This window comes from Lontra canadensis, unplaced genomic scaffold (genome assembly GCF_010015895.1).
Source record: "Lontra canadensis isolate GAN:19392208 unplaced genomic scaffold, GSC_riverotter_1.0 scaffold5, whole genome shotgun sequence".
Lineage (NCBI taxonomy): Eukaryota > Metazoa > Chordata > Mammalia > Carnivora > Mustelidae > Lontra > Lontra canadensis.
Genome location: NW_022630999.1, coordinates 31942938 through 31969359, shown reverse-complemented (window position 1 = coordinate 31969359; position 26422 = coordinate 31942938). Strand labels below are relative to the sequence as shown.

General features: G+C 41.8%; 1 protein-coding gene across 18 annotated transcripts in view; it reads right to left on the bottom strand.

The window, feature by feature from the left end:
* The window catches only part of TENM2 (teneurin transmembrane protein 2), a 1216596-nt gene that overhangs the window by 51315 nt on the left and 1138859 nt on the right, over positions 1-26422 (bottom strand). For 16 of the 18 annotated variants that reach the window (XM_032851741.1, XM_032851743.1, XM_032851745.1 and 13 more), the window contains 6 exons: positions 20962-21105; positions 20077-20326; positions 12524-12544; positions 9299-9531; positions 7921-8075; positions 5814-6688 (listed from right to left, as the gene is read on the bottom strand). In XM_032851741.1, the coding sequence (XP_032707632.1) occupies positions 5814-6688; positions 7921-8075; positions 9299-9531; positions 12524-12544; positions 20077-20326; positions 20962-21105 (1678 nt within the window). The remainder of the gene's footprint in view (positions 1-5813; positions 6689-7920; positions 8076-9298; positions 9532-12523; positions 12545-20076; positions 20327-20961; positions 21106-26422) is intronic. The other 2 variants (XM_032851742.1, XM_032851744.1) reach the window with 1 other exon arrangement.

Below are 26422 nucleotides of genomic sequence, written 5' to 3'. Positions count from 1 at the left end.
GAGAGAGAGGGGGAAGCAGGCTTCCCGCTGAGCAGAGAGCCCAATGTGGAGCTCAATCCCAGGACCCTGGAATCACGACCTGAGCTGAAGGCAGAGGCTTTAACCCACTGAGCCATGCAGGCGCCCCAATGACAGTGATTTCTATCCATTAGAGTGAAAAATGTATATATTATTGAGTAGAAAGAGTGGAGCACAGAAATATATTCCTCTGATAGTATACAGGAGTGAAAAATGAGTATGTGTAGAAGAAGTTCTCTCAAAATACAGACATCTCAACATTAAGGATAGTTTTCTGTGTATGTTTGTATGTTCCCATATTTTAGGAATTATTTCTCCCATCCAAGTACTAACCAGGCCCAACCCTGCTTAGCTTCCGAGATCAGACGAGATTGGGCGCTTTCAGGGTGGTATGGCCGTAGACTTAGGAATTATTTCTAACCAATATGCCTGACTTCCATGTTTTCTGACTAGAAACAAAAGGTATTTAAATGAAATAGAGGGTAAAAAGACAAAAGATCAATGAGACTAAGAGATGGTTTTTTAAAAGATAAAATTGACAACCCTTAGCTAGACTCACCAAGAAGAAAAGATGACAGAACTCAAAATCAGAAATGAAAGAAGAGACATTACCACTGATACCACAGAAATACAAAGGATTGTAAGAGATTACTACTAAGGAGTTTCAATCAGTAATCAAAAGCGTTCCAACAAACAAAACTACAGGGCCAGATGGCTTCACTGGTGAATACTACCAAACATTCAAAAACTTATTAATAGCAATCCTTCTCAAACTCTTCCAAAAAACAGAAGAGGAGGGAACTATTCCAAACTCATTTTATGAGGCCAGCATTACTCTGCTACCAAAACAGGACAAGGACACCACGCAAAAAGAAAATTATAGACCAATATCTCTGATGCATATAGATGCAAAAATCCTCAAATCATATTAATATTTAAATCAAATGTAGAAAATCATATTCAACAGTACCTTGAGAGTGGGATTTATTCTGGGGATGCAAGGATGGCTTAACAGTTGCAGAAAAAGCATCTGACAAAATTCAACATCCACTAGTGATAAAAACTCTCAATAAAGTGGGTATAGAGGGAATGTACCTGAACATAATAGAGGCCCCATATATGACAGATCCACAGCTAACATCATATCCACTGGTGAAAAACTGAAAGCTTTTCCTCTAAGATCAGGAGTAAGACACAACAATTAAGCAAGAAAAAGAAATGCATCCAAATCATAGAGAAGTAAAACTATAACTGTTTGCCGATGATATTATGTATAGAAACTGTTAGAACCAATAAATTCAGTAAAGTTGCAGGATACAAAAATCAATACATAAAAATCTGTTGTGTTTCTATACACTAATAACCAACTTGCAGAAAGACAATCCCATTTATGGATTATGGTTGCATCAAAAAGAATTAAAAAAACCTAGTAAAAACTTAACCAAGGAGGTAAAAGACCTCTTATACTGAAAGCTCTAAGACATTGATGAAAGATACTCCATGTTCATGGACTGGAGGAATTATAATGTCCACACAATTCAGTGCAGTCCCTAATAAAACCATAATGACATTATTCACAGAAATAGAACAAACAGTCCTAAAATTTGTGTGGAACCAGAGAAGACTTCTAATGGCCAAAGCAATATTGAGAAAGACAAACAAAGCTAGAGGCATCATGCTCCCTGATTTCAAATTATATTACAAAGCTATAGTAGTCAAAACAGTATGGGATGGACACGAAAGCAGACATACAGATGAATAGAGCAGAATAGGGAGCCCAGATAAAAACCCACACATGTATGGTCATTTAATTCACCACAAAAGGGCCAAGAATATACAACAGAGAAAGGACAGTCTCTTCAATAGATGATGTTGGTTTTCCAACTGGATAGCCACATGCAAAATAATGAAACCGGAGAGTTACACAAAAATTAACCCCAAATGATAAAAACCTCAAAGACCTGAAACCATAAAACTAGAAGAAAACCTAGGTGGCTAGCTCCTTGACATTAGTCTTGGCAACTTTTTGATTTGACCTCAAAAGCAAAGGCAACAAAAGCAAAAATAAACAAGTGGGACTGAATCAAGCTGAAAAGCTTCTTCACAGTAATCCAACAGAGTGAAAAGGCAACTTACTGAATGGGAGAAAATTTGTGAAAATCATATTTCTGATAAAGGATATTAAAAAAACACCTCATACAATTCCATAGCAAAAAAAGCAAACCAGCTGATTAAAAAATATACAGAGGCTCTGAATAGACCCTTTTCCAAAGAAGACGCACAAACAGCCAACAGGTACATGGGAAGGTGCTCAACACCACAAATCAATGGGAAATGCAAATCAAAACCATAACGAGGTATTACCTCACACTTATCAAAATGTCTATTATCAAAAAATGTAAGAAGTGTGGGCAAGTTTGTGGAGAAAAGGAAACCCTTGCACACTGTTGGCAGGGACGTAAATTGATGCAAACACTAGGGAACACGGTATGGACGTTCCTCCACAAATTAAATCTAAAATTACCACATGATCTGGCAATTGCACTTTAAGGTATCCATCCAAAGAAAACGAGAACACAAACTCGAAAAGATAACCGCACCCCATGTCCACTGCAGCATTCTTTACAACCGTCCAGATACGGAAACAACCTAAGTGTCCAATGGAAAATTACTCGACCATAAAAAGAATAAAATCTTGTAACCTGTGACAACATGGATGGACCTTGAAGGCATTATGCTAAGTGAAATGAGTTAGAAACAAATGCCATATGATCTTAAAGGTGGAATCTTTAAAAAATAACCTGAGCTCCTAGACGTAGAGAATATTGGTGGTTACCTGAAATGGGAGGTAGGTGAAATGGATGAAGGGGGTCAAAAGGTACAAATTTCTAGGTGTTAATAAATCATGGGGATGTAATATACAGTGTGGGGATAGGTAATAATACGGTGCTGCATATTACAAAGTGGCTAAGAGAATAAATCTTCAAAGTTCTCATCACAAGAAGAAGGTTTTTGGTAACTGTATAATGATGGATGTTGACTAGACTTACAGTGCTGATCATTTCACGATATATACAAACATCAAATCATTATGTTGATGATTTGACTATGTCAATTTTATCTCAATAAAAAAACCACTTCTGTTTGTGTACAGTTGACTATGTCAATTTGACTTCAGTATGTCAATTTTATCTCAATAAAAATAAGAAAATAAAACACTTTTATGTCTTTGTGTACAGGGTACCTAATGGACTACTCAGTATCAGATAATACCTTCAACTCCTTCAGGCAAGCTGGGACTGTATGGGGAGTTGCATGACCTGGGATCCAGGCAAAGATTTAATTCCGGTGCACCTGGACCTGGATGGTGGTGCCGGCTGCCATGCTTCCTAATGAGAGCTGTAGTAGAAACTGGAGATTCTAGTTTTGGAGAACAGAGGATTGGGGTTGAGGCCAGGATCTCAGGGGCCACAGGAAGAGCATGTTATGTTCTCTTTAAATTTCAAAGAAGAGTAAGTTTCCTACAGCTGTGCTAACTTGCCCATGGAGTATTTTCAGGTTCAGGTCTCTTTGCAAGTAAGTCTACACATAGTTGCGAGGAGCTATGTGTTCCAGTAATGGGATCTGGAGGCCACTTAGTGGAGCCATTGCAGTCTTGGCCTGTGTGGGGCCAAAGGGATCAAAAGACTCATTTATTCAGCAAGTATTTACTGCCTGCCTACTATAAGTCCGTCATTGTTTGAGATGCTGGAGACATGACTAAGAACAAAATGGGTGACAATCCCTGCTTCTGTGATGTACACATGATGGAGAGGGCAAAAATAAACCATAGTTTAAAATAGAGAGTATGTCAGATGGTAACAAGTGGTAAGGATTAAAATAAAGGAGGGAGAGAGACAGAGTATGCATGTGTAGGGGTGGTTGTAATTTTAAGTAGAGTCCTGGGCCCTTGAGGGATGCAGGCTGCTCTTCCCCAGCTGACCATGTGTAAAAGTACTCAACAAAAGGAATTCACCATCTTTTTAGGAGGAACAAGAAAACCTAATGCATTTGAAGCCCTACAATTGAGAATTTGTGATAACTGGATTTATCCACATTACCAAAAAGCAGCTCTTTAAGAGAACAATCATGCAGTTTCCATGTAACTTGTGAACTTCTTCTTCTTCTTTTTTTTTTTTTTTTTAAAGCATCTTGCTCCTATTTTAATTCAACTAGGGTCCCCTCCTGGAAAAATACTCTCCCAGTTAGAGCTAGTGTCTAAAGGCGGACCCATGCCCGAACTTCTTTATTATGGTCTCTAAGTCAAGCCTAATTCTGGCCTTCTGAGAGTGACATTGTTTTGTCCTCAGTCATGTCAGCCCACAAAATTATCTCTGAAATGCACTGGGTCCTTAGGTGGAACTGCTAGAAAGTGAAAATCTAACAGGTGTTGGGGTTATCATATAGTTTTAGCCCAAGCTGGTGTGAGAGCTAAAGATAGCACTCAGATGGTGCCTACAGGGGTAGAGTCACTGGCTGGTAAAGTCTGCTCAAGTCCCAGCGCCTGAAGGATACTAGGATGCTTCTGAAATCCGAGAATGACAGCTTAGCCCAAAGGCAGAAGAGAGGAAGGGACAGCAATTATGCAATGCAGGAAATTTCCAGCAGGTGGCAACAGCTTCCTTTCCATGCTCCCAAACCCATCTGCCCACCAACTGGAAGTGAAAATTCTGGACTTAGGAGTTATCGACAATGGGGTTTTCTGTTCTCTCGCTTGTCCCCCATTCCCTCTGCAACAGCCCCTCCCCAACTCACTAAGTTCTCAGCCAGCAGCAACACCTCAACAGAAAGCAAGCGAGGACTCCAAATGGGAGCTTAACCAGATCCTTCACGATCACAGAGAGCCAGACATTTGCAAATTCCATCCCAGTCTCACCAGGGACTGGGGGAATCACGCCTTAGCAATTTTCCCCAGCCAGCATCCCACTGGTTAATACCTGCGGCAGCAGGCAGTGTGACCAAGCGCTGGCTGCAGGAGTGACGGAAAACAGCTTTTTTGGCAAAACAAACGGCGGGACTATTAAGCAGGAGATAATTGTTAGGGGAAATATGACCAGCTCTCACATCTTTTAATATACCTAGCACTTTATCTGTATTGATCTGCTTCTGCTAAGGAGGAAATTCAGAGTTTATCTACCTGTCTGTGCAATCAAGTGTGTTGCTGGACCTACTGGCAAATTACGGGAATCCCACCAGGATCTTGCCTTTTAGATTCTCATTTCCGCACCCATGGCAAACATGAATAATCAGCAAAGTTAATGAGCACTTGCTCTCCCAGGCGCTGTGCCTGTCCAATATCCTGAAACTGGAGGGGCAAGCAGGCAAAAGAAATCGCCAGCCCTTGTAGGGAGGATGTTCAATATCAGAGACACAACAGTGCAAATCACTTCGAAGTCAGGGAGAGGGGACATGAATATCTTGAGGCCACAAGTTGACATTAAAGTCAGGAAAACAGGGGCACCTGGGTGGCTCAGTCGGTTAAAGCCTCTGCCTTCAGCTCAGGTCATGATCTCAGGGTCCTGGGATCGAGCCCCGCATCGGGCTCTCTGCTCAGTGGAAAGCCTGCTTCCGCCTGTCTCTCTCTCTCTCTCTCTCTGCCTGCCTCTCTGCCTACATGTGATCTCTGTCAAATAAATAAATCTTAAAAAAGTCAGGAAAACAAAGTGACTGAGCAATTCTAAAAGCTACGTGGACAGCCAATCCTGCTGCCATCTTGGATCGGGTGCTGTCGAGAAATACTTTACAAATGTACTTACTCATAGAAAGTTGTCCATCCTGTTTCATCACTCTTGGTAGCTAGGAGGCCAGTGTTTCCATCATAGGTCATGAGGCCAAGCTCCAGATTCTGTGTAGACACGACTTTGAGACCTCCATTGGTGCCCACTGTGAGGGTGATGATCTGGTTGTCAGGCATGAGCAGGTGGCGGGGCACGCCACTACTGTCCCGACGGATCTTCAGGGAATTCCCGTTATTGTCAGTCAGTTCAGTGACATCGTTGTCAGCACTGTAAGTGAAATTGTACAAGTACTCCCCAGTCACCAGGCTCACAGTGTACTGGTGGATGCCATCGGCGTTGAAAACATACAGCTCCTGTTCTCCGGGGGATGCAGCCTCATACTGGTTGAAAGCATTAAGAACAGGCTTGTTTTTGCTGACCGCCCTGATCCGAATATTTCCAAGGTCTGCGATGTAGATGGTACCGTCCGGAGCTACAGCTAAGGACGATGGGGAATTCAAGATGGCGTCAGTCGCGTAGGCATCATCTCCCGAGTAGCAGTTGCAATTGACGTCATTTTTGCAGTCACAGTCTGAGGCTGCCCCAGCTAAAAGGCAGATCTCCCCGTTGGTTGTGACCTGGCGTAGACGGTTAATCTTCTTCTCATCCGTCTCGGTGATATAGAGGACCCCAGTGTGAGAAATGGCGATGGCACTGGCTGACTCCAGGGCGGAATGAATGGCTAGTTTGCTGAGGGAGTAGTCAATTCCAGGAACCTGGCAGTGCATGGGGCGTCCTGCGATGATGCTGACTTGGTGATTCTCAGTGATTCGAAGGATGACGTTGTTCTCGAGAACATACAGGGAATTGTCCATGGGGTTGACAGCAAGGTCTGTTGGCCACTCCAGGCGAACCTGTGGATGACATGTCATCAAATTAAGGAGCAGCCTCTAACATGCCCAGTGTTTAACAGTAGGGCACATCTATTGGTTTTATGCAGCTGGGGAAAAGGATTTTTTTACCCACACTATATGAGAAGTGCCCGTCACCAAACCACTTGCTAACTGCCCATGTTGAGTGTACACAATGAAGAAGAGGCCATGTAACAAACATTTCCTGTTATATCATCTACTGTGCCTAGAGTAGATCACCAGCTCTAGCCATGATGCTCTTCTCTGTCCCAGATGATTGGACCAAGGTCAGAGTCATCATATACAGTTGTACAGATAATTCACTGCACAAGGGGCTAATGTAATCCATCACAGCCTCTGCTCACCAAGCTATGGGCCTAAGGAGGCTATGTTCATTTCGAGGCAGCACTTTTATCTAATACACAAAAGAAGCCACGCTGATTTAAGGTGGCCTGACCCAAGGGCCGCCAATGCACAGGCTGGCTAGTGAACTACAACTTGAGAATTTGCTTGAAGAAATGAACTGGGCCTTTTCTGCAAAACTGAAGTGACCATCTCAGTGGCAACTGTCAGTTTGTTGTGCAATTTGAGCTGAAATTAATGAGGTAGACTAAAGGTTGAAAAGGCCCTTATAGACAGGGCAAACATGTATTTCAGGATGTTTGAGGATCTATCTAATAAAGTTCAGTTTCTCCTGCTGCACATCTGTATGAGCCTCTCTTCTCTGCCCCCATAAGAGCCCATACCAAGATAATATCACTTGGGAGATTATTGTAGACAGCTCTGCTCTAGTTTACTACTGCACAAAGTAAAGGTTTATATAGTAAGGATGCAATCATTTCAGATTAACAGGGAAGTTCTGATTGACATATAACACTGTATAGTACATTCTCAAACCTGCAATAATGATGGAGAAGAGAGGTAATTACACAGTAACTCCTACCCTGTAATCTGCCATGGCTGGAGTGTGTCACCAGCTCCACTATCTGAGCAGAAATCACCCCCACCCCCCAACCCACTGCTTTCCTTTCTCTCTTGTGCTCTCTCTCATTCCTATCTGACATTTCTCATTCCATCTTGCTGTCTCATTCATCTCAAACCTTCTACAAACAAACCTGTAATCTGTATCTATATTTCTTCCTCCCACTCCACTTTCAACCCAAACAGGCTGCAGGTGAGAACTTCAGGCTAAGAGCCAGGTGTGGCATAGTTGATGAAAAATAAGAAAGTCCTACCTGGGCCACATCCATGCTGGAGTCACAGCTCAGTGGCCGGACAGCAGTGAGGTCGTTGGATCCCAGCAAGGTAGAGATGATTCCATTCTGGTCAACCTTCCGGATCATGGTGGCATCAACAAAGTACATGAGCCCATTCTTGTCTACTGCAATACCTGATCAAGGCAAACAGTGGGAGTGTGTCTCCTGGCAAGGAGTAGGGCTTGAGGGGCAGAGGTGGGGATGCTCTACTGGGCATTACCTTCTAGGACTGGGGACCTTACTGGAGCAATGCTCAGGCTTTGAGCAGTGGCTCTCAACCTTTAAAGGTAACACCCTTTCTCATGAGCACTGTGCTGAGACCTGAATAATTCCTGGGGTGCTGGCTGTATCACCACCCAACTGAAGAATGAACTTTGGGCTGCAAATGAGCTAAGTCTATAAATAAATGAATGGGGAAATAACTTGGCATCTGCTCTCTTCAGAAAAGAAGTTATTTCCCAAGTTCATTACTTGAAAAATTATTGGTAGTAAATTACTTGAATACCCTTCACAACTAATTACAACAACAAGATGGAGAAACAGGGATTCTTGCTGTCACAGACTCCCAATTCAAAATATATCCTTCAGGAAACATTCCCAGTTAAGCCTTGACTCTATTCAGTATGCCCTGGGGGAACACCTGTCCTAGCACTCTCCCCGTAAATGCACACAGTGGCTTTTATTTCTTGTGCACCTTCACCCTATGGCCCAAGCCCAAGGTTCCTCATCCTTAATCCACACTGCCAGATCCTTTAGTGGTAGCTAAGAATGCTAATAAGAACTGGGCCTTCGAAGGACCAATCAGTCCTTAACCCTAAGTATCCTTGGTCCTTTCCAAACAGAGTTCCTTCAATTCTAGGAACATTCCCCCATGCCCCTGGCCAATCCCAGGTCCTTGGAAATTAATCCCATTCTTAACTGCTACCATTCACTGGACTCTTAAAAAACGTCAGCGCCTGTGATTAAGACTATGCACATTATTGTCGAAATGAACATCTGGGAGTGGTTGGAGGCCCTCCCTGGGTTCTGTCTCCAGCCTGAACAGTCGCCACTCTGGCTCATGGAGCTAACATTTCCCCCTGACTCCGTGTGACTGGCAGCAGTCCGAAATCTCTAGGAGTAGTCCACCCCACTTTCCATTTGTGGTCTATGTGGGTGATGACGTTTACTTCAGATAAACACAATTTTTTTTTTTTTTTAAACACCCACACATCAAAGCAAACTATCAGAGTGAGATTACTATAGGGGAAGCTATATTTGGGATTGCCTGGGCTTAGTTCACTTCCAGTTAAGAAGCAAGCCAAGCTTGAGACCAGCTTATTCTGGGGGAGGGGCTTTCTTCCTTGGTAGCCTTTACCTCGAGGGCTCATCAGGGTGGCATCCACGGCCTTCCCTCCATCCCCACAACGGGCTTCATCGAAGGGCAAGCATTGTTCTCCGGTCCCCGCCACCACTTCTGAATTCCCAGCCAGGTCTTTAGCTCCACTCAGAGACTTGACTCGGTAGATTCGCCGACTGTTGGTGTCAGACACGTAGAGAGAGCCGGACACAGGGTCTACTGCCAAATAGTACTTGTGTGCTGGGTTGTTGCTTTGGAAGAAGCAGAGAGAGAAATGAGAAGGGGGCTAAGCAGCTGGCCTACGGGATCAAAGAGATGACAAAAATCCTAGCAAGACTTTAGACATTTCTAGCGTCTTTCCACTTTATTGAACTGGAAAGAATCTAACACAATAGCTTAGTGTTCTCACACGTCCTGGCTCTTAGCTACTGCCTTCTGACTGGACCTGAGCTCCTTAGGCTACGCAGAGGGTTCATCGTTTCCCGTCGTGCTTAAAAACCATGGTTTCACTTAGCTGGTAGGAAAGAATCTACTCTGGTCCTGCTTTTGTGTTCATGTTTTGTGTGTATCAGTCTTCTTTACCTCCCTCTATGGGTTTGATAGGTTTCTCAAGTGGGATTGAGGAACACTTCCATGAGACAAGGTTTTCTTTCTAGTTCATGTTTTCTCAGTGCTTCCAGGATACCAGATCATGAAGACTGGGGCAACCTAGAGTTTTCCTAACTTTGTGATGGGAGGTTCCCAAAGGGATTCCCCAGTCCTCACCTCAGATCTTCTCTACTCTTCTTCAGTGTGGATATGAATAAAGTTGGCTTTTTTTTTAAGAAATTTGATGTCTTGCTGATATCACACACCCAGAATCTGGATTACTGAGGGAGGAGACATAGTTTTCAAATTTGGGTACTAGTGAGGCCACAGGTGTGAACCAAGATCTGTCAAGGCCCTAAGCTACACTAGGACAGAAATTCTCTTGTATGTGAGAAATGTAATAGGAAGGCACTAAGCCTCAGAGACTTGGACCTCTTTCTCTGCCGCGCATCTAGCTGTTCTATATGCTGCAGATCAGGACAGACTAAGACACAGGAAACTCTAAACTCAACACTGACACGGCTGGTGACCTGAGGTAAGTATCTTGGCCGTGTTGGGTCCTAGATTGCTGGTTTGGATAATGAAGAAGTCGGGTCATTGCTCATGTCCCTTTTGGCTCAAAACCCTACCGTTTCTTCCCTTTGCAGTGTCTGTCGCGTTATGGAGGTTCCGACCAGAATAGGAGCTCCTGCTATTCCTATACTGTTATTAAATCACTGCCACTAGGATACCTCTAGTCAATGTCTCTCTGCCCTAGGGTGGTAGACAAGGTTTTGATGTCACATGCTGAAAATGAGCACAGGCCTCTTGTTTTTCAGTTATTTTTCCATTGTAGTTTGGAATTATGGGAAGGAAAGGGATGGGAGAGGTGAAGGCAAGGTGAGGGGGAATGATTGTGTTGGATGCATTTGTCTTGTAGACATCAGCTGGTAAATTACTAATTAAAACACCCCTATTTGGGCTCTTCCCCGATTTAAGGAAGAAAAGAACTATGAAGCTATTTTTAGGAACAATTTGTGAATCGAGACCATCTTTAATTCCAGCTTCTCCTCAGGTTGCTATTAAGACACATAATTGAACTGGAAGTCAAGGTCTTTCTAAAATTCGAGCCTAGATAACTTGTTTAAAAGAGTAGGCTACCAGGGTTCCTTTTCTTTCCTTCTCTACCTTCCTTCTTCTTCTCTTTTTTATTTCTTCTTCTTCTTCTTCTTCTTTTTTTTTTGGCTATTAAGTCTTTAGAGAATATCCACATATGCAAAACAAATTAGGGCAGAAAGGGAAAACTTCATGTCATTTTTTTTAATTAGATGCTGTACTTTGTTACTGAATGAATAGTGGCTGGCATGATCAACAGAAGGATGAGGGCACGGCACATCTGTGCCTATCTATGAGCAAGATAATTAATTCTGGGCTTTCTAGGGAGCCCAATTCAAAGAGGCTTTTCAAAAACTCTGGCAGAAGAGCAGATGTGTGAGGATGTGGGGTCAGTCATTGCTGGGGTCTTATTCTTCCCCATGGTGTCATACCCATCCCAACCAAGATTCTTACAGAGACTCTTGGGTAGATGGACAGCCGTGTTTCCATATCTGTGGCTATGGTGAAGGTCAAATGGGGTATGTGAATTTGAATGGAGAGTGTCCTTCCAGGGCATTGTTGATTTTTTTTTTTTTAAACTTGGCCCAGTTGGGGTACCTATAAGCATCCCAGTTTTGGAGTATGGAGGAGGAGGCCAAGGGCTTATATGCATGGCTTTTCCACAGACTTTGATGATCCTGTAAAACCTGACTCCTCTCTATGTCTAATTCTCATGTAACATCAGGAAGAAGTTCCTTCCCTGTTTCATTTCAAGAAGTAAGAAGAAGCATTCCCTTGAGTATTAAAATACATCGTTTTGCTTTTCTATCTTCTTCCAAATAAAAAGGCCACTTTTTCTCCATTTCAGTGCAACCTGGGGTCCTGACATTTTCGTGACTTTGTAATGATGGGAAGCTCCCCAGAGCCATATGCACACATATGTGTGTTGTGCACTATATATGTGAATTTTAGCAATATTGTTTTAAATGATAACCTGGAGCAGTTGAATGACAAAGGCTATTTAGACAAAAACTACTTGGACTACACCCTTCCTACTACTTAAAAGTGATTTAACTCGATGAAAATTCCCAATGCATCTGACTGTTGGATTCATTCTGACCAGCAGATTGGCAATTAACTTGTTTTTTTTTTTAAATGACCATATATCCAGGGGAAAAAATCATTAATGAGTTGAAAATGAGTTTTTGACCCGTTTCCAGTTCATTAAAGCTTTTGTGAACCCAGTCCAGCATTTACAAAAGCCAGAAGTTTGCCTCAACTGTTTAGCCCAATTATGGACCGCACTGAGCAGTCAGGATAAAAGTTCGCTGAGGGTTCATTATCTTGCACTTGCATCTCCCGGAAATTCTAATTACTGTCAGCTTATTTGGTTGCTTTTTGACTGCATTTCATAATTGCTAAAGCTTATCATATCCACAACACACAATTAGCACATAAAAAAGTTACTATATTTGGTACATAAAAATACACAACATTACACAAGAAGCACAAAACAAAAAGCAAACACAAGGAAGCAAACAAACCATATCAAATTATATGGGAAAGAGTTCTTGGTCTTACCTATGTTTAAACTCTTTATTTCTTTATAGAAAGAAAACAGAAGGAAAAAGAACAAACAGTTAGCTGAAGAATTGATGATAAAGCAAACACAACATTTTCATTTCTTATATAAAGGGGCCCAAAAAAAGCAGTCTTCCCCCCCCCCCCCTTCTAGCTGACAGCTTCTGACTCAGTCACATGGGGAGAACTCCTGATTTTGGACTCCTCCTGGCCATTGAAAAATCTAGACAAGAATGCTTGAATTCTCTGACCAGCGATGTGGCTGTCCCATGACATAGGTGGCAATAGGTGAAACAGGTCTTCCGGCTAACAAAAGGATTCCAAATAGGTCACCTCTTGAGTGCCAATACCTACTGATGAGTAATGGCTGCCAGGAGGGTGGGAGTACGATTCTGAAGCCAAATGCAAGCCCAGCTGTAAAGAGTGCTGTGACTCATTTGTAATGTCTTTCCTGGGTGTGGGAGGGAGCCTGGTGCCACCTGTGCCATCTATTTGCCATTGGTGCATTACAGGGTAGAGTCCGCACCACCCAAGAAATCCTCTTCCCAATCCATCTGCAGTTTGGCAATCATTCTGTTGGAGCCTGAGAGTCTTAACCATTTCCTATCCCTGCTCCATGACACCTTCCCTCTCCCTGTCTCATTCTGCATATCTGGGACCCCAGGTATGCATTCTTTCTTACAGATAACACCCATAGGTGAAATTCATGGCTATTAATATCCACTCATAATTGCAGCCAAAGACTCGAGTTACTATTTCTTTTCTGGGAAAGTGGTAAATGTTTTGTTTGTTTGTTTGTTTTTGTTTTTAGAATATACATGCCAATTTCAACAGGAAAGTGGCTAGAGTTAACAGCATTAGGCGAAGAGGAGAGAAGCTAAGGTCTCAATAAAGAGAACTGCTTCTCATTCCTGAGGCTTCTAAGACCACAGTGGAAGGAGTCCTTAACCCCTCTTCCCTTCTGGTTGAGGAACCAGGCTTCAGGGAAGGGGCAAAGAGGGTTTAATGTCTTGATTCCTGCTTAGGTGCAGCCTGGGCCTCTGCCAGGGGCCATGATTAGTAGTGGGTTTGCATAGGGATTACATTTTTATATTTTATTCCAATGTGTTAGTTTTCGTTAAAAAAAAAAAGTTAATTAAATGATGCTGATAACTCCTGAGCTCTGACTGACATAGTGCAATTTAAGATTCATTCTGCAAAGCCTGGTATGTCAGGGTGGAAGCCGGGAATTCTCGCGTCTATTTTATATTGCTTAATGAAAGTGAAATGTTATCTGCCACCAGTGGTAGTCATATTTGGCTCTTAATTATTGCAATATCAATTCCAGTTTTTTAGTCAAGATTTTGTGAAAAGACTGGATGGGATTTGGATCTGCAGACGTGACCTACTTCTTTCCTGAGAACATCTGCTTTAAGTTGATTAATATAATATCTATGCTGGGGAAAGGAGAAGGGCAGGAGTGGGGAGACCAAGTCACTGAGGGTATAGTCCAAATGATAATATGGATATGAGCTTTGGAGAAAGGCTGAGTCACTGCTATTCCAGCCCAGGGCCATTGGCAGAGTGGGTGCTTAGCAGCCAACAACCTAAAATAGCAGCACTGAGTCAGTCTATGTAGATCAGCACTGGGGCCTTCCTTACAAGGACAGGCCTAAGCTGTGTGTCCATGCCTCAATAATGCAAACCCTTTAGGCGGAGCCTTCAAGGGCAAGGTGGTCTTGGATTCAAGAATCAAGATGGCTTATCTCTGCACACTGTGAGTCTCAGTGAGTCCTCTGGGAGGTCTTCAGGGCTCTCCAAGCACACTCAGTTCATCGTGCAGGGCCCTCATCAGGCTGTCTTGTGATTTATGTGTGTGTGTTTGTCTTCCTCACTTTGTTGTGAATGGGAGCAAGTAAATATGGATACGGCATACTCATCTCCTTGGTGCTGATTCTTAGTAGCGAGCCCTGGAGAGAGTAAGGACTGGGAAAATGGGTTCTTGAGTGAGAGAAGGAAGAAATGAGGCTGCTTCCCTTAGTGCTGGGCAGACCATGCCTTGGACTTGTTCTAGTCGCTCATGTTCTGCTCAGAATCACAAAGCTGCAATCAGTTGAGACTATTGCCTCCTTCCTTTCCAACTATCCCTGTGCCATAGAATAGGGTGAAACTGGAGTGGCCCCAGTTTTATGTTTGTTTGAATTCTAAGGAAAGGGAAGCTGGTTGGGATAAATTTAGTTTAGATTTGGGGGAGCATGGTTATGTGACTCATATGGAGTTCTTTCTCTGTCTAGTTAGATTATTGTTAGTCATTATGGTATAGGAATGGCTTTCAGATTGTGCAGATTCATCTAGCATTATTACTGGGAGTGTAATGCCCCATGTCACCAAATGGGTGTGGCTTGGCTTACTCTGAGTGGACCCCTAGCTCATTCCATTGATGTTAATGGCCTCCACAACTTGAGAGACATGGAACCAAGGACAAATTCCAACACAAGGCAGGACACAGGTCTGTGTCTCCTTTAACTCAAGCAGTGGGTCTAGAACCCCTGGTGTGGACCAAACACTACTCTAGGCATCAAAGGGCTAAGATGCCAGAGGTGCCTGCTCTACAGAAGCTTACACGCTAGCACCCTAAAGACTTACACAGAATATTTCACTATTACCAGGACATCAATGACAAGTTGGCTCATGAATGTCCACTCAAAGACTACTCAGATTAGTCACTGTACAAGGAAACCTGAAGTGCCCAAAAATACTATGAAAGAAGCTTGATCAAGGCTTTCCCCAAATTTTAAACTCTAACAATTTTCACGTCATCACCAGTAATCAATTGTGAACATGAAACATTTACTAATTTATCAATTATCTGAAACACATTTTGACTATCATTGTCCTAGAGGAAAGACAGAATATTGATCTATTCTTTCTATAGATAATGACAGTATAAAATCATTGTCATATTAAAAGATGATCAAAGAGTATGCAGCCAAAAAGTATAGGAAAACAATTATCATGGAAGTGTACTAGTACTTAATGAATAAAAAAATTTAGGTAATTTATCTGGACTTTGTGATGTTTGTACTAATTTTGAGTTTTTCAAAATGTGTAATTTGTTTTGGTTTCTTTTCTGATCCTGAGTAATATTCAGTTTCACTCTGAAATTATGTAAGATTCAGGTTCCATGAAACCTGGACCTATCTTAGTAAAAGAGCTTTGAAAACCGTGCCAAGAATTGCTCAAAGTTTCATGGGAATGTTGTGGTTGTTGTATTTCTGGGGAGGGATGCTGTGTTGTATTTTGTTTCATGACCTTGGTGTTTATACTCTGACCAGACAAGAAAAGCATTTCCTTGGTAACTAGAACCATATATTCCTCCCTAACATTCTGTACTGATATCAAGCAGCATCTCCTGTTGAAATTCTCAGGCAAAGCTTATCTTTGGTGAAGGATTCTTCCAACCTCTGCTGCCCTTGCCCTCGTTCCTAGGCTCCCACTCTTTTGTGACTCTTCCCTCTCCAGCACTAACACGTCTGGACTGGACAATTCCCTTCCCTAAAGCTCTTCTCTGATGCAATGTTGCTGTTGCCCCACTTCAACAGCACTGTCAGAATCTCAGCATGGGGAAGTGTTTAGTTGGGAAGTTGAAGTGATATTTAATATCATAATGTAATTTTGTATTTGGAAAATACATTTTTTTTTTAGAATTTCAAATATCATAGAAAGTGTGAGATTCTTATGTTTTAGTACAAGAGGTCAAGTTAAGAAAAGGGAGAGAGGCACTGTCCCATACCTTATAATTTGTTGCCTTCCATTGTTCCAATCCCTAAAATAATCTCAAGTTGGGGAAGAAGGTAAGATTTTCCTACAATAGAAATTCACTCTAGGATGTCAGTGACTGATAAATTTACTCTATAAGCCTTGGGTTTTCCAAGGATCACCTGGAGAGGGTGTAGTTGTAAGAAAGGAAATGGGCTGCTAAGGGTGGATAACGGGTTTTTTGGGAAAGTGGATAGTGAAAATGTCTTGAATGCCAATGGAACTGAAACATACAAGTGATAACCATTTTACCTAAGAAGGCAGCTCTTTTTAACATTAGAAGCTTTCCAAGTGTGTAGAACTCTGCCCCTGTATGTTTTGGATAGGCAAAGGAAGGAGGAATAGAGAAGGATAGGGAAGGAACCATGGGAACATTTATATACAATTCTGATTCAGAGGCTCAGCTCTGGGGTATGTAAGTGAGATTGGAAGGGCACCGACTTCTGAAAGGAAATCATCCAGCTGCCAACTCACAATGGAGAAAAGACAGAAGCAAGACAGTTCTCTTTCCCCTCCTCCCTCCCTCTGCTGGTTACTGTTTTGAAGAGAGGGGATTGACAGCCCTTTGTTTTCTGGTATGCAGTGGGAAGAAAAGAAAAATCAAACCAGTGTTCTTGTAAAAGCTTAATTTTTAATCATCTCTGGATACTTGACTGATGAAAGCAAGAATAAGTCCAAAGGTGGTTAAAAAGTCTAAAACCAAACCAAACCAAACCACACATCTGTTGAGGGAAATTGGCAGTTATACTCCCTCTAGCTTGATGTCACCATGTGGGTGAAGCATGGCTTGCTCTGAGAGGGCCTTTAGCTCCTATCATTAACATTGTGGCCTCTACAACTTGAGAAACCTGGAATCAGGGAGAAATTCCAACAAAAGGCAGGATACTGGTGTGTGTCTCCTTTAACTCAAGCAATGTGTCTTGAGCCCCTGGTGTGGACCAGGCAGTGCCCTAGGTATCAAGGGACAAAGTGCCAAAGGCATCTGCACTCTAGAAGTGCAAACACTAGGGCCCTGAAGACTTGCATGGAAATAACTGAAAAACAAGGCAGTAAAGAGAGTCAACTTTGGTGGAAAACTAGAGTTGAAGTGACCCAGAGGAAGAGTTGAAGTGACCCAGAGGAAGGTGATAAAGCAAGGGAGGTCAGGCTTTATGGAAGACAGGAACCTTCAAAATGAGGTTTAAAGATGGACACAATGAGGCAGATTAGATAGAGAAAGTATTTAAGTAGAGTGAGTAGCATGAGTAGTTTGGAGCCAGGGATGTAGCAGGCAAGTGCTGGTTTGGCTGATCACCTAGAGCCACAACAAAGAAGTAAGGGTGAAATGTGGACAAATTGCCAGATTTAAAAACAAAATGCCAGATTTAAAAAAAAAATGCATCCCTCATGGGAAAGCAGAATGCTACCTTCACCCCCTTCCCCGCCTCCTTCCCTGGCTCTCCCCTGCCTATGGGATTCCTGAAGAGAGGACTCTCCTAGGATAAAAAGGGAAATAAATGTTTTGGGAAGGAGACCTAGCTGGGGAGCTCTACGAAATGTGGTTCATCTGATGATCAATTTGACAGCTTGAGGATTATCTAGCCTTTTCTATTTTATCTCCTTCCTCCTCTCATTGTTCATCTTTTGGTTATTATACCCTCCTAGTCTGCCCCATGGCCTCCCCTTGTTTCCTTGATTGGTCATTGGTTCTTCTAGAACAGTCAGCCCAAATTGTCTCTCCCTGCCTGGTGCCCATCTGTGACCCTGACCTGGGTGCCCTTTGAGCCTGTTTCATCCCCTTCTAGACCTGTAGAGCCCAGCATATGCTTGGCTCACATCATGCTCAGTAAATGCCCACTGGATCCCTGAGGCTGTAACCTTCTTGAGGTGGAGTTGGGGTTTTCTCCTCTCTCTCTCTTCCTCCTTTAATCCCTCCCAGTGGTCGGCACGGTTGCAGCTCCCAGGAACACTCAGCAGCACTTGCTGATCCTCCAGTCACTTATCTTTCTCCTAGAAGGGGCCACTAAAAGGCAGGTGCAAACCTGTGACTTCCTCTAAGTCCTTCACGTGGTAACTGAGGCTACTTCAGAAGGCACCACCACCTACTCAGTTGCCCAGGTCAAAATCCTAGTCATCACCCTTCTCTTTTTTTTTTTTTTCCTCCATTTCTTCCACCTGATCCACCAACAATTCCCATCACATTTACTTTGAAAATATCTCCCAGTTGGAACACTCCCTTATCTCCCCTGCTATCCACCACCATCACCCAAATCCTGGTCAACTGTTAAACTTCCCTGTGGCCTTCTGTGCTTCCACACTTGCACCGTACAGTCCATTCATTAACACAATGACCAAAATAATCTTTAAAAAAGGAAAATTAGGTCATGTCAACTCTACTCCACTTCAACATCTAAGAGCCGTGCATTGTAATGAGAATATAATTTACACTTGTCAACAAGGTCGTAAGATGTTGAAGCATTAGTCCTTTCTGACCTCCTGACCTTTCTGACCTTTCTGACCTCCTCAGAGATGCTTTCTCCTGACCTCACTACCCTTCAAGCCATATTGGACTTACATCAGTCTCTTAAATAAACCAGATTATTTGTTTATATCAGGGCTTTTGCACAACTTATTCTCTGCCTGAAATACTTTTTCCCAGATCTTCACATGGCTGACTTCATCATTCAGGTCCCATCTCAAATGTCACATAGTATGAAATGTTTCTCTGACTACTCTGTCTCATATAGCTTCCTTAACCTTCCCAATCCCCACCACAGCCCCTAATTTTTACCCTGTTAGGTTTCCCTTAAAGCATCATTATTATTATTTTTAATTTGTCCACATGATTTGAAGTTCCCTATCAGACCACAAATACAACAACTAGGGCTATGCTTGTTCCCAACCATCCTCTCCTCCCTTGGCAGATAGTCTTGAAAAATATTACACATTCACCAAGAATTTTATCTCTTATTTATAGACTTCATTTCTTCTCCAGTTACAGAACTAGGTTTGAGGGCCTGGAGTCAACATTCCCAGGAAGAGAGTTTACAAGAACTTTTGCCCAGCACAGAGGAGTCTGGACTTCACATGTAGTAGCAAGCAATGACCAGGAGGAATCTACTAGGTGTGGCCAGAAGTTACCTAGCAAGGCCTATGCAGCAATTCTAAGTCATATCCTAGTGAATGTGCAAAGAACCAGAGAATTTATAGAAAGGTAGTGCAGAGAGACACTCAATATAAACATGTGAATTAGTCAATGAACATTTGTGGTTCTCAAACCCTGATGTACCTCACCAGCTTCTACAGAGCTTGTCAAGGATACAAGATGCCTTGGCTCTTCTCTAAACTTACTCAATCAGTGCTTCTGGGGTGGGCTCCAGCAATCTGTAGTTTTAAGAAGCATCACTTCCAAAACCACTAAAGCAGACCCACATCTTGAAGTCCTGGTTCTTTCTCCGGTATGTGTCAGATTCTTGTGTGGAGTTTTATAAAACACAGCTACTCAGGTCCCATCTCAAGCACCATGACCTAAAGCTTTCACCCTTGTTTTTAAGTCAGGTGTTAACACTTGTATCAAATACGTAGGTTGTGTTTCATAGATTCAGAAAGCAATTTCCCAACCCTTACTTGATTCTGCACCTAGGTTTCAAAGCTCAGCCCATTATGTGGAATATATATTCTCTGGAGAATCCCCAATGTAGTCATCATTTACCCAGTGAAGCTCTGTAGCAATGGGAGCAAAAGAGCAAAGGAAGGTTTTGTGTGTGGCCACTTACCGTAACTCCAAAATGCTGGTGACGTTTCGAGAGGGAAAGATGCGCCGGATGTAATTGAAATCTCCAACGAAGAGGCTCCCATCAATTCCAACAGCCAGAGCTACTGGGGCCAGTAGCTTGTTGCCTTCAGCAAGGCCGTTGCAACTGGGACAGGAAATGCTTCGGCGGCGGCCATTGCCCATGATGCTGGTGATGATGGCAGGCTGCTGTATCAGGAACTGGTTCTCCCCAGTGCCCTTGTGTAGGATTCCTGGGGGAAAGGAATTGGGGATGGTTACTGCAGCCTTCCCAGGAGGATACTTCTATTGGCTTATGGAGGGCAAGGGGCAGTGTTAGAGAGAATAGAAACAGTAGGAAATTTTGACCTCTGAGGAACTCCTTTATTACCTCATGATGCTGAGAGAGCTGTAATGGGGCAGTGACGCCTAAGGTTAAGATATAATTTGTAGGGGTAACTGAAGAAGAATTGTGAGGTACACTAAGGCAGTGGTTGGGGAAATACAGCCCAACATTCTTTGACAGTTAAAAGGAGAAGGTGGAGGGGTGTGTGGGGTGGCTCAGTCGGTTAAGCATCTTAGGCTTTGTTTTGGCTCAGGTCGTGATCTCAGGGTTGTGAGATTGAGCCCCACGTTGGGCTCCCCATTCAGTGCAAAGTTTGCTTGAGATTCTCTTTCTTTCCATCTCCCTCTGCTTGCATGTGCTCTCTCTCTCAAATAAATAAATAAATCTTAAAAAAAACTTAAAGGAGAAGGTGGAAAAACCTATGAGTATTTTGGACATTTGATGAAAAATGCTGAGGGAAGAGGACAGTCTACACTTGAATGTCAAGGCTGCAGAGAAGGTTCTGGAGGAGCTGTATTTGGGAAAGAAAATGAGCCCACATACCACTTTTAACATTGAGAATGTGATGCTTGTCCAGAGACCAGCCACCAAGGTTGGAAGGGTCCAGCTCGAATCCTTGAAGGAGGGCGGTCCTTTTCTCCCACAGAATTAGACTGGGGCAGGTCTCATACTCAAACCCAACAGACACTGAAAGATAAAAGTGGGTGGGGCAGAGTGGAGAAAAGAGTTTCCTTGATTACTCCCGAGCTTTCCAGCTGGAATGAGAAACACATGTTCATGGTAATTCGGATTCCTTTCCAGAAACTCACTCAAGGAGGCGGGTTGATTGCTTTTCTCCTTGTGATTCCACACAATATTAAATTCAGATTTCAAGCTGAACTCAGCCTTGAAACTTTATACAGTAGTACTCTGTGGGATTAGAAAGACTTTTCCAATGAACAGCTGGCTTTCAAAAATGACCCTAGTGACGTAGAAGGAGAAGCATCATTTAAAAATGAAATATAACTCTCCTTTAGAGATGGACAGGAGATTGTTTCTCTCAGGCTTCTGTTCACGGCATGCATTTATTACACTCCATGTTATTTATTTTCACTCATGAGGAGGAAGACCTATGGAAGCAGAGTGCCTCATTTATAAGGAGACTCTGGAGGCAACAGCTTGTGTAAGTTAAGGCTCTCTATATGATCACTTAGGATTCCAGAGAGTGCCAGGCAAGGCAGGCACGGGGACAAAGCCTGCCAATTATGTGACAATTCAGTGGGGAACAGCATCCAAAGACTGTAAAAATCACGCATTTGCCACATGGACAAATGGGAGAGGGATGTGGGAGATGAAGAACTTCAGTTCTAACTCGGTTCCTGCTCACACTTCTCGTGGCTCTGTTTTCCCCACGTATAACATGGAGCAAGTAAAGCCTCAGTTTCTCCGAGAGATGTGGTAAGGATAAATGAGACAAAATGCCAAGATGCCATGCATTTTTAAATGCAACATTGCTTCAGAAATACGAGGCGTTGTTATTACTTGTATTCCTACTACATTACATTCTTAACTATGTGTGCCACCTTTGGGGATTTTCCATGGCTTCTTTTAGATCCTGAAGTATAGGAACATTGATATGAATGGAAGATACATTTATTAAACAACAACAACAACAACAACTCACATATATTTCCTAACTTGTCCTGTGAAAATTCTAAGAAGCAACAATCAACCCAGAAGCAAAGAGAATTGCTAGTGTCTGGCTTGTGGCCTTGAAATACTGTTTCTCATTAAAAGGAAATCAGGCAGGGCTCCTTGACGAAATGGCTGGAGCAAGAAACGTGTAAGATGAGACTAGGCCATTTTATTATACCAGATAGCAAGGAAGAAATAAAAATCTACTAGAGTTATGTCAAAAGAATCTGGGAGTCAGTCTGAAGAATGCCCCACTGACCAAAAATGAAACAATTCAAACATTAGTAGGGATAATAACTTCACTGGGTTGATACATATTAGAAACATTTTATTCTATGAGTTCATAACGATACTAGAAAATTAATTTGCTACCATTAGAGGATATTAGAGGACCAATTTATTATACTGAAAATAGTAAATAAAGGGAAACAATTGAGCATTTGTCTCTTCTTTCTTATTTGAACTATACCTCACATAACCAAGTAGCTAATGAGAAAATATCTCTATATAAAAGTATTCCCACTAATAAATGGAAAAGCAATGACAAAATTAAAATATGACTTTGCAATTCCTAATGACCTAATGGATCTAGGCAATGAGCATCAATGGCCACCAAAGTCACAGAAGGAAAAACAAGAAGACCTTAGATGCCTCCTGGTGGAAGATGATAGTACCACCTATCCAGCTGTCCTGCTTAATAAAAAAAATCAGAAAATAAGAAACCTGGGAATAAATTTAACCAAAGAGGTGAAGGACCTATATGCTGAAAACTACAAGACATTGATGGAAGAAATCGAAGAAGACACAAATAAATGGAAATCTATTCTGTGTTCATGGATTAGAATGATTACCATCATTAAGATGTCCACACTACCCAAAACAATCTATGGACTCAATGTGATCGTTAACAAAATTCCAATGACACAGCACCGAAACACAAAAATGAACAACAATCTTAAAATGAGTATGAAACTGCAAAAGACCCCAAGTAGCAAAAGTGATCTTGGGAAGGAACAAAGCTAGAAGCATTACACACCCTGATCTGAAACTGTATTACAAAGCTATTGCAGTCAAAAGAGTATGGGATGGGCATAAAAACAGACACACAGATCAGTAGAATGAAATAGATGGTCCAGTAATAAACCCACACATATATGGTCAATTAATTTATAACAAAGGAGGCAAGAATATGCCACGAGGAAAAGATAGTCCCCTTAATAAATGGTGTTGGGAAAACTGGACAGCCACATGAAAAAGAATGAAACTGAACCACTATTCTACATCATACACAAAAATTAACGCAAAATGGATTAAAGACTTGAATGGAAGACCTGAAACCATAGAACTCCTAGAAGAAAACATAGCTGGTCTTGACATTTTGACGTCAGTCTTAGAGATAATTTTTTGATTTGACATCAAAAGCAAAAATAAGTAAGTGGGACTGTATCAAGCTAAAAATCTTCTGTGCAACAAAGGAAACCATCAACAAAATGAAAAGGCAACCTACTGAATGGGGAAAAATAGTTGCAAATCCTGTATCTGATAAGGGGTTAATATCTAAAACATATAAAGAACTTTTATAACTTGGTATGAAAAGGCAAACGACCCAAGTAAAAAATGGGCAGACTATCTGAGTAGACACTTTCCCAAAGAAGACATACAGAAGGCCAACAGCTTCATGAAAAGATGCTCAACATCATTCATCATCAGGAAAAGGTGAATCAAAACCACAATGAGATACCACTTCATACCTGTTAGAATCACTACTATCAAAAGACACAAAATTACAAGTACTGGAAAAGATGTGGACTAAAGGGAAGCCTCATGCACTGTTGGTGAGAATGTAAATTAATGCAGCCACTACGGAACACAGTATAGAGGTTCCTCAAAAAAAATTACAAATAGAATTACCATATGACCCAGAAATTCCACTTTAGGTATCCGTCCAAAGAAAATGAAAATGCAAACTCAAAAAGCACCTGTACCCCATGTTCATTGCAGCATCACTTACAATGGCCAAGATATGGAAACAATCTAATTGTCCATTAATGGCTGAATGGATAAGGAAGTTGTGTGTGTGTGTGTGTGTAATATTATTCAGCCACAAAAAACCTGAAATTTTGCCATTTGCAACAACATGGATGGACCTTGAAGGCATTATGTTAAGTGAATAAGTTAGAGAAAGAAAACTACTCCATGATTTCACTTCTAGGTAAAATCTTTAAAAAAATAAAACAGATAGAGAGACAGATGGGCTTGTTGCCAGAGGCAGGGTGTGGGAGGTGACAGAAGTGGGTGAAGGGAGTTAAAGGTAGAAACTTCCAGTTATTAAATAAACAAGTCTTGGGAATACAATGTATGGCATAGCAACTATAGTTAATGATACTGTATTGCATATTGTAAGTTGCTAAGTGGTAGGTCTTAAGAGTTCTTATCACAAGGAAAAATATTTATAACTATTGTGTGATGGATGTTAAGAGACTTGCTGTAATCACTGCACAATATATGTAAATATGGAAAGTTTTATACCTGAAACTAATGTAATGTTGAATATCAATCATGCCTCAATAAAAAAAAAAGTTGATCTAGACTAAAAAAAAAAAACACCCTCAAATCTGAACCTTAGAAAGCCTCAAGATTCCACTCTAAGTTTACAAGAGATCTAGAACAAAGCAATATTTTAAGTAGCCACAGGGACACAATTAGAAAACAAACTAGACTATAGGAAATTCTACAAGCAAACAATGCAGTTGATGCAAAATAAGATACAGAACTTAAAAAAAAAAAGGAGCTGGACATGAAAGGGAAAACCATAGATTAAAAAAATTTAAGAGAAATCAAAATTGCAAAAGGTGGGTCTTACTTGGATTCTGGTTAAAACAAAGCACTAATATTTTATGATATTCATAAGAAAAATAAAATATTGAATAATGGGCTATTTGAAGATACTAAGAAATAAGTATTTTAAAAATTGTGATAACCGTTGGCATGTTTTTGAAGAGTTTTTTAGAGATACATGGTGAAATATTATGGATAAAATGATGTGATATCTGAGACTCAGAAAAATATCAGGAGCAGGGAGGGAGGTGGATGAAAGAATGGAAAAACCAGTATCCATCATGACTTGATAATGCCAGAAGCTAGATGCATGGGGATGCACTGTAATATTTCAACTACTTTTTGATGTTGGGTATTATTTTGATATTGGTAAAGACTGGTATAGTATTTGATTGGTCACTTTATATTAAGTGGCACTAGTTACTTCAGTCATGTATTACCATCTTTATTAAGAAGTACCTGAACTTGCCCATGAGCCAGACCACTAGAGCCATCTCCTGAGCATGTGTAACCTGCTAGGCATGAGGATTTAGGCAACTCCTTCACCCTCTCTGTCCTGTCTTATTGGCACAATGGGGTAAGGAGAGTGCCTCCTTGATAAGGGTATTGAGAGGTTACCGGAGATAAAGGATTTAGCGCGGTGCTCTGCACAAAGGGAGTGTCTCATAAACACTGGCTGCCAATGACAGTGAGAATTTCCAAGTTTGCTGGCTTCTTATTGTGGTAACTTATCATAATTCTTGGAAATTGCAAGCCTAGTGGTGAAGAAAATATAGGATTCTGGATTTTAATTAATCCCACACAGCTTTCTACAAAAATTCTAATTTTTGTAATTCTACACAGCTTTCTTTTACCCAGGAAAAGATACTGGGCATGTTGGTATTCATCCACAGCTCACAAGTCTTCAGAGACTGAAAACCAACAGACCCTTTTCTTATGGTGGTCTTTCATCAGTGGGCCATCGTGCAATTCCCTCAAAGGCACAGGCTGAAACACAGCATGTGGCTTTCACATCCCCTCCAGCTCTGTTTTCTGATTCTCGTGGTGCATTCTGAGCCATTTGCAAGTGCTCTCTGGAACATGATCTAGCCCCTGCTCCCCCTCTTTTCCCTATCGTGAATGTTCTCCTGTCCATACATTCCACCCACACTGGCCTTCTCTTTGTCCTTCAAACACACCTTGCTCTTCTTGCCCCTTTTCCCCAGAAAAAGAATGCTCTGTCCCTGATTTTCACATGGCTGCTTCTTGTCATTCAAGCCCCTGCTGAAGTGTCACCTGCCGAGGAGACTTCCCTGAATGCCCCCTACCCTCACAGTTACTCTTGCCTCCCAGCAAATATCACTTATTTTTACTTCAATATTAGCACGTATCACTGCTTGATATTTTCTTGTCCCGCCTGTGGTTATTATGTTGATCCCCCAGTAGTGCAGAAGGTCCACGAAATAGGACTCTTGTCTTCCTCACTGATTACTGCATTCCTCTCAACTAGGAT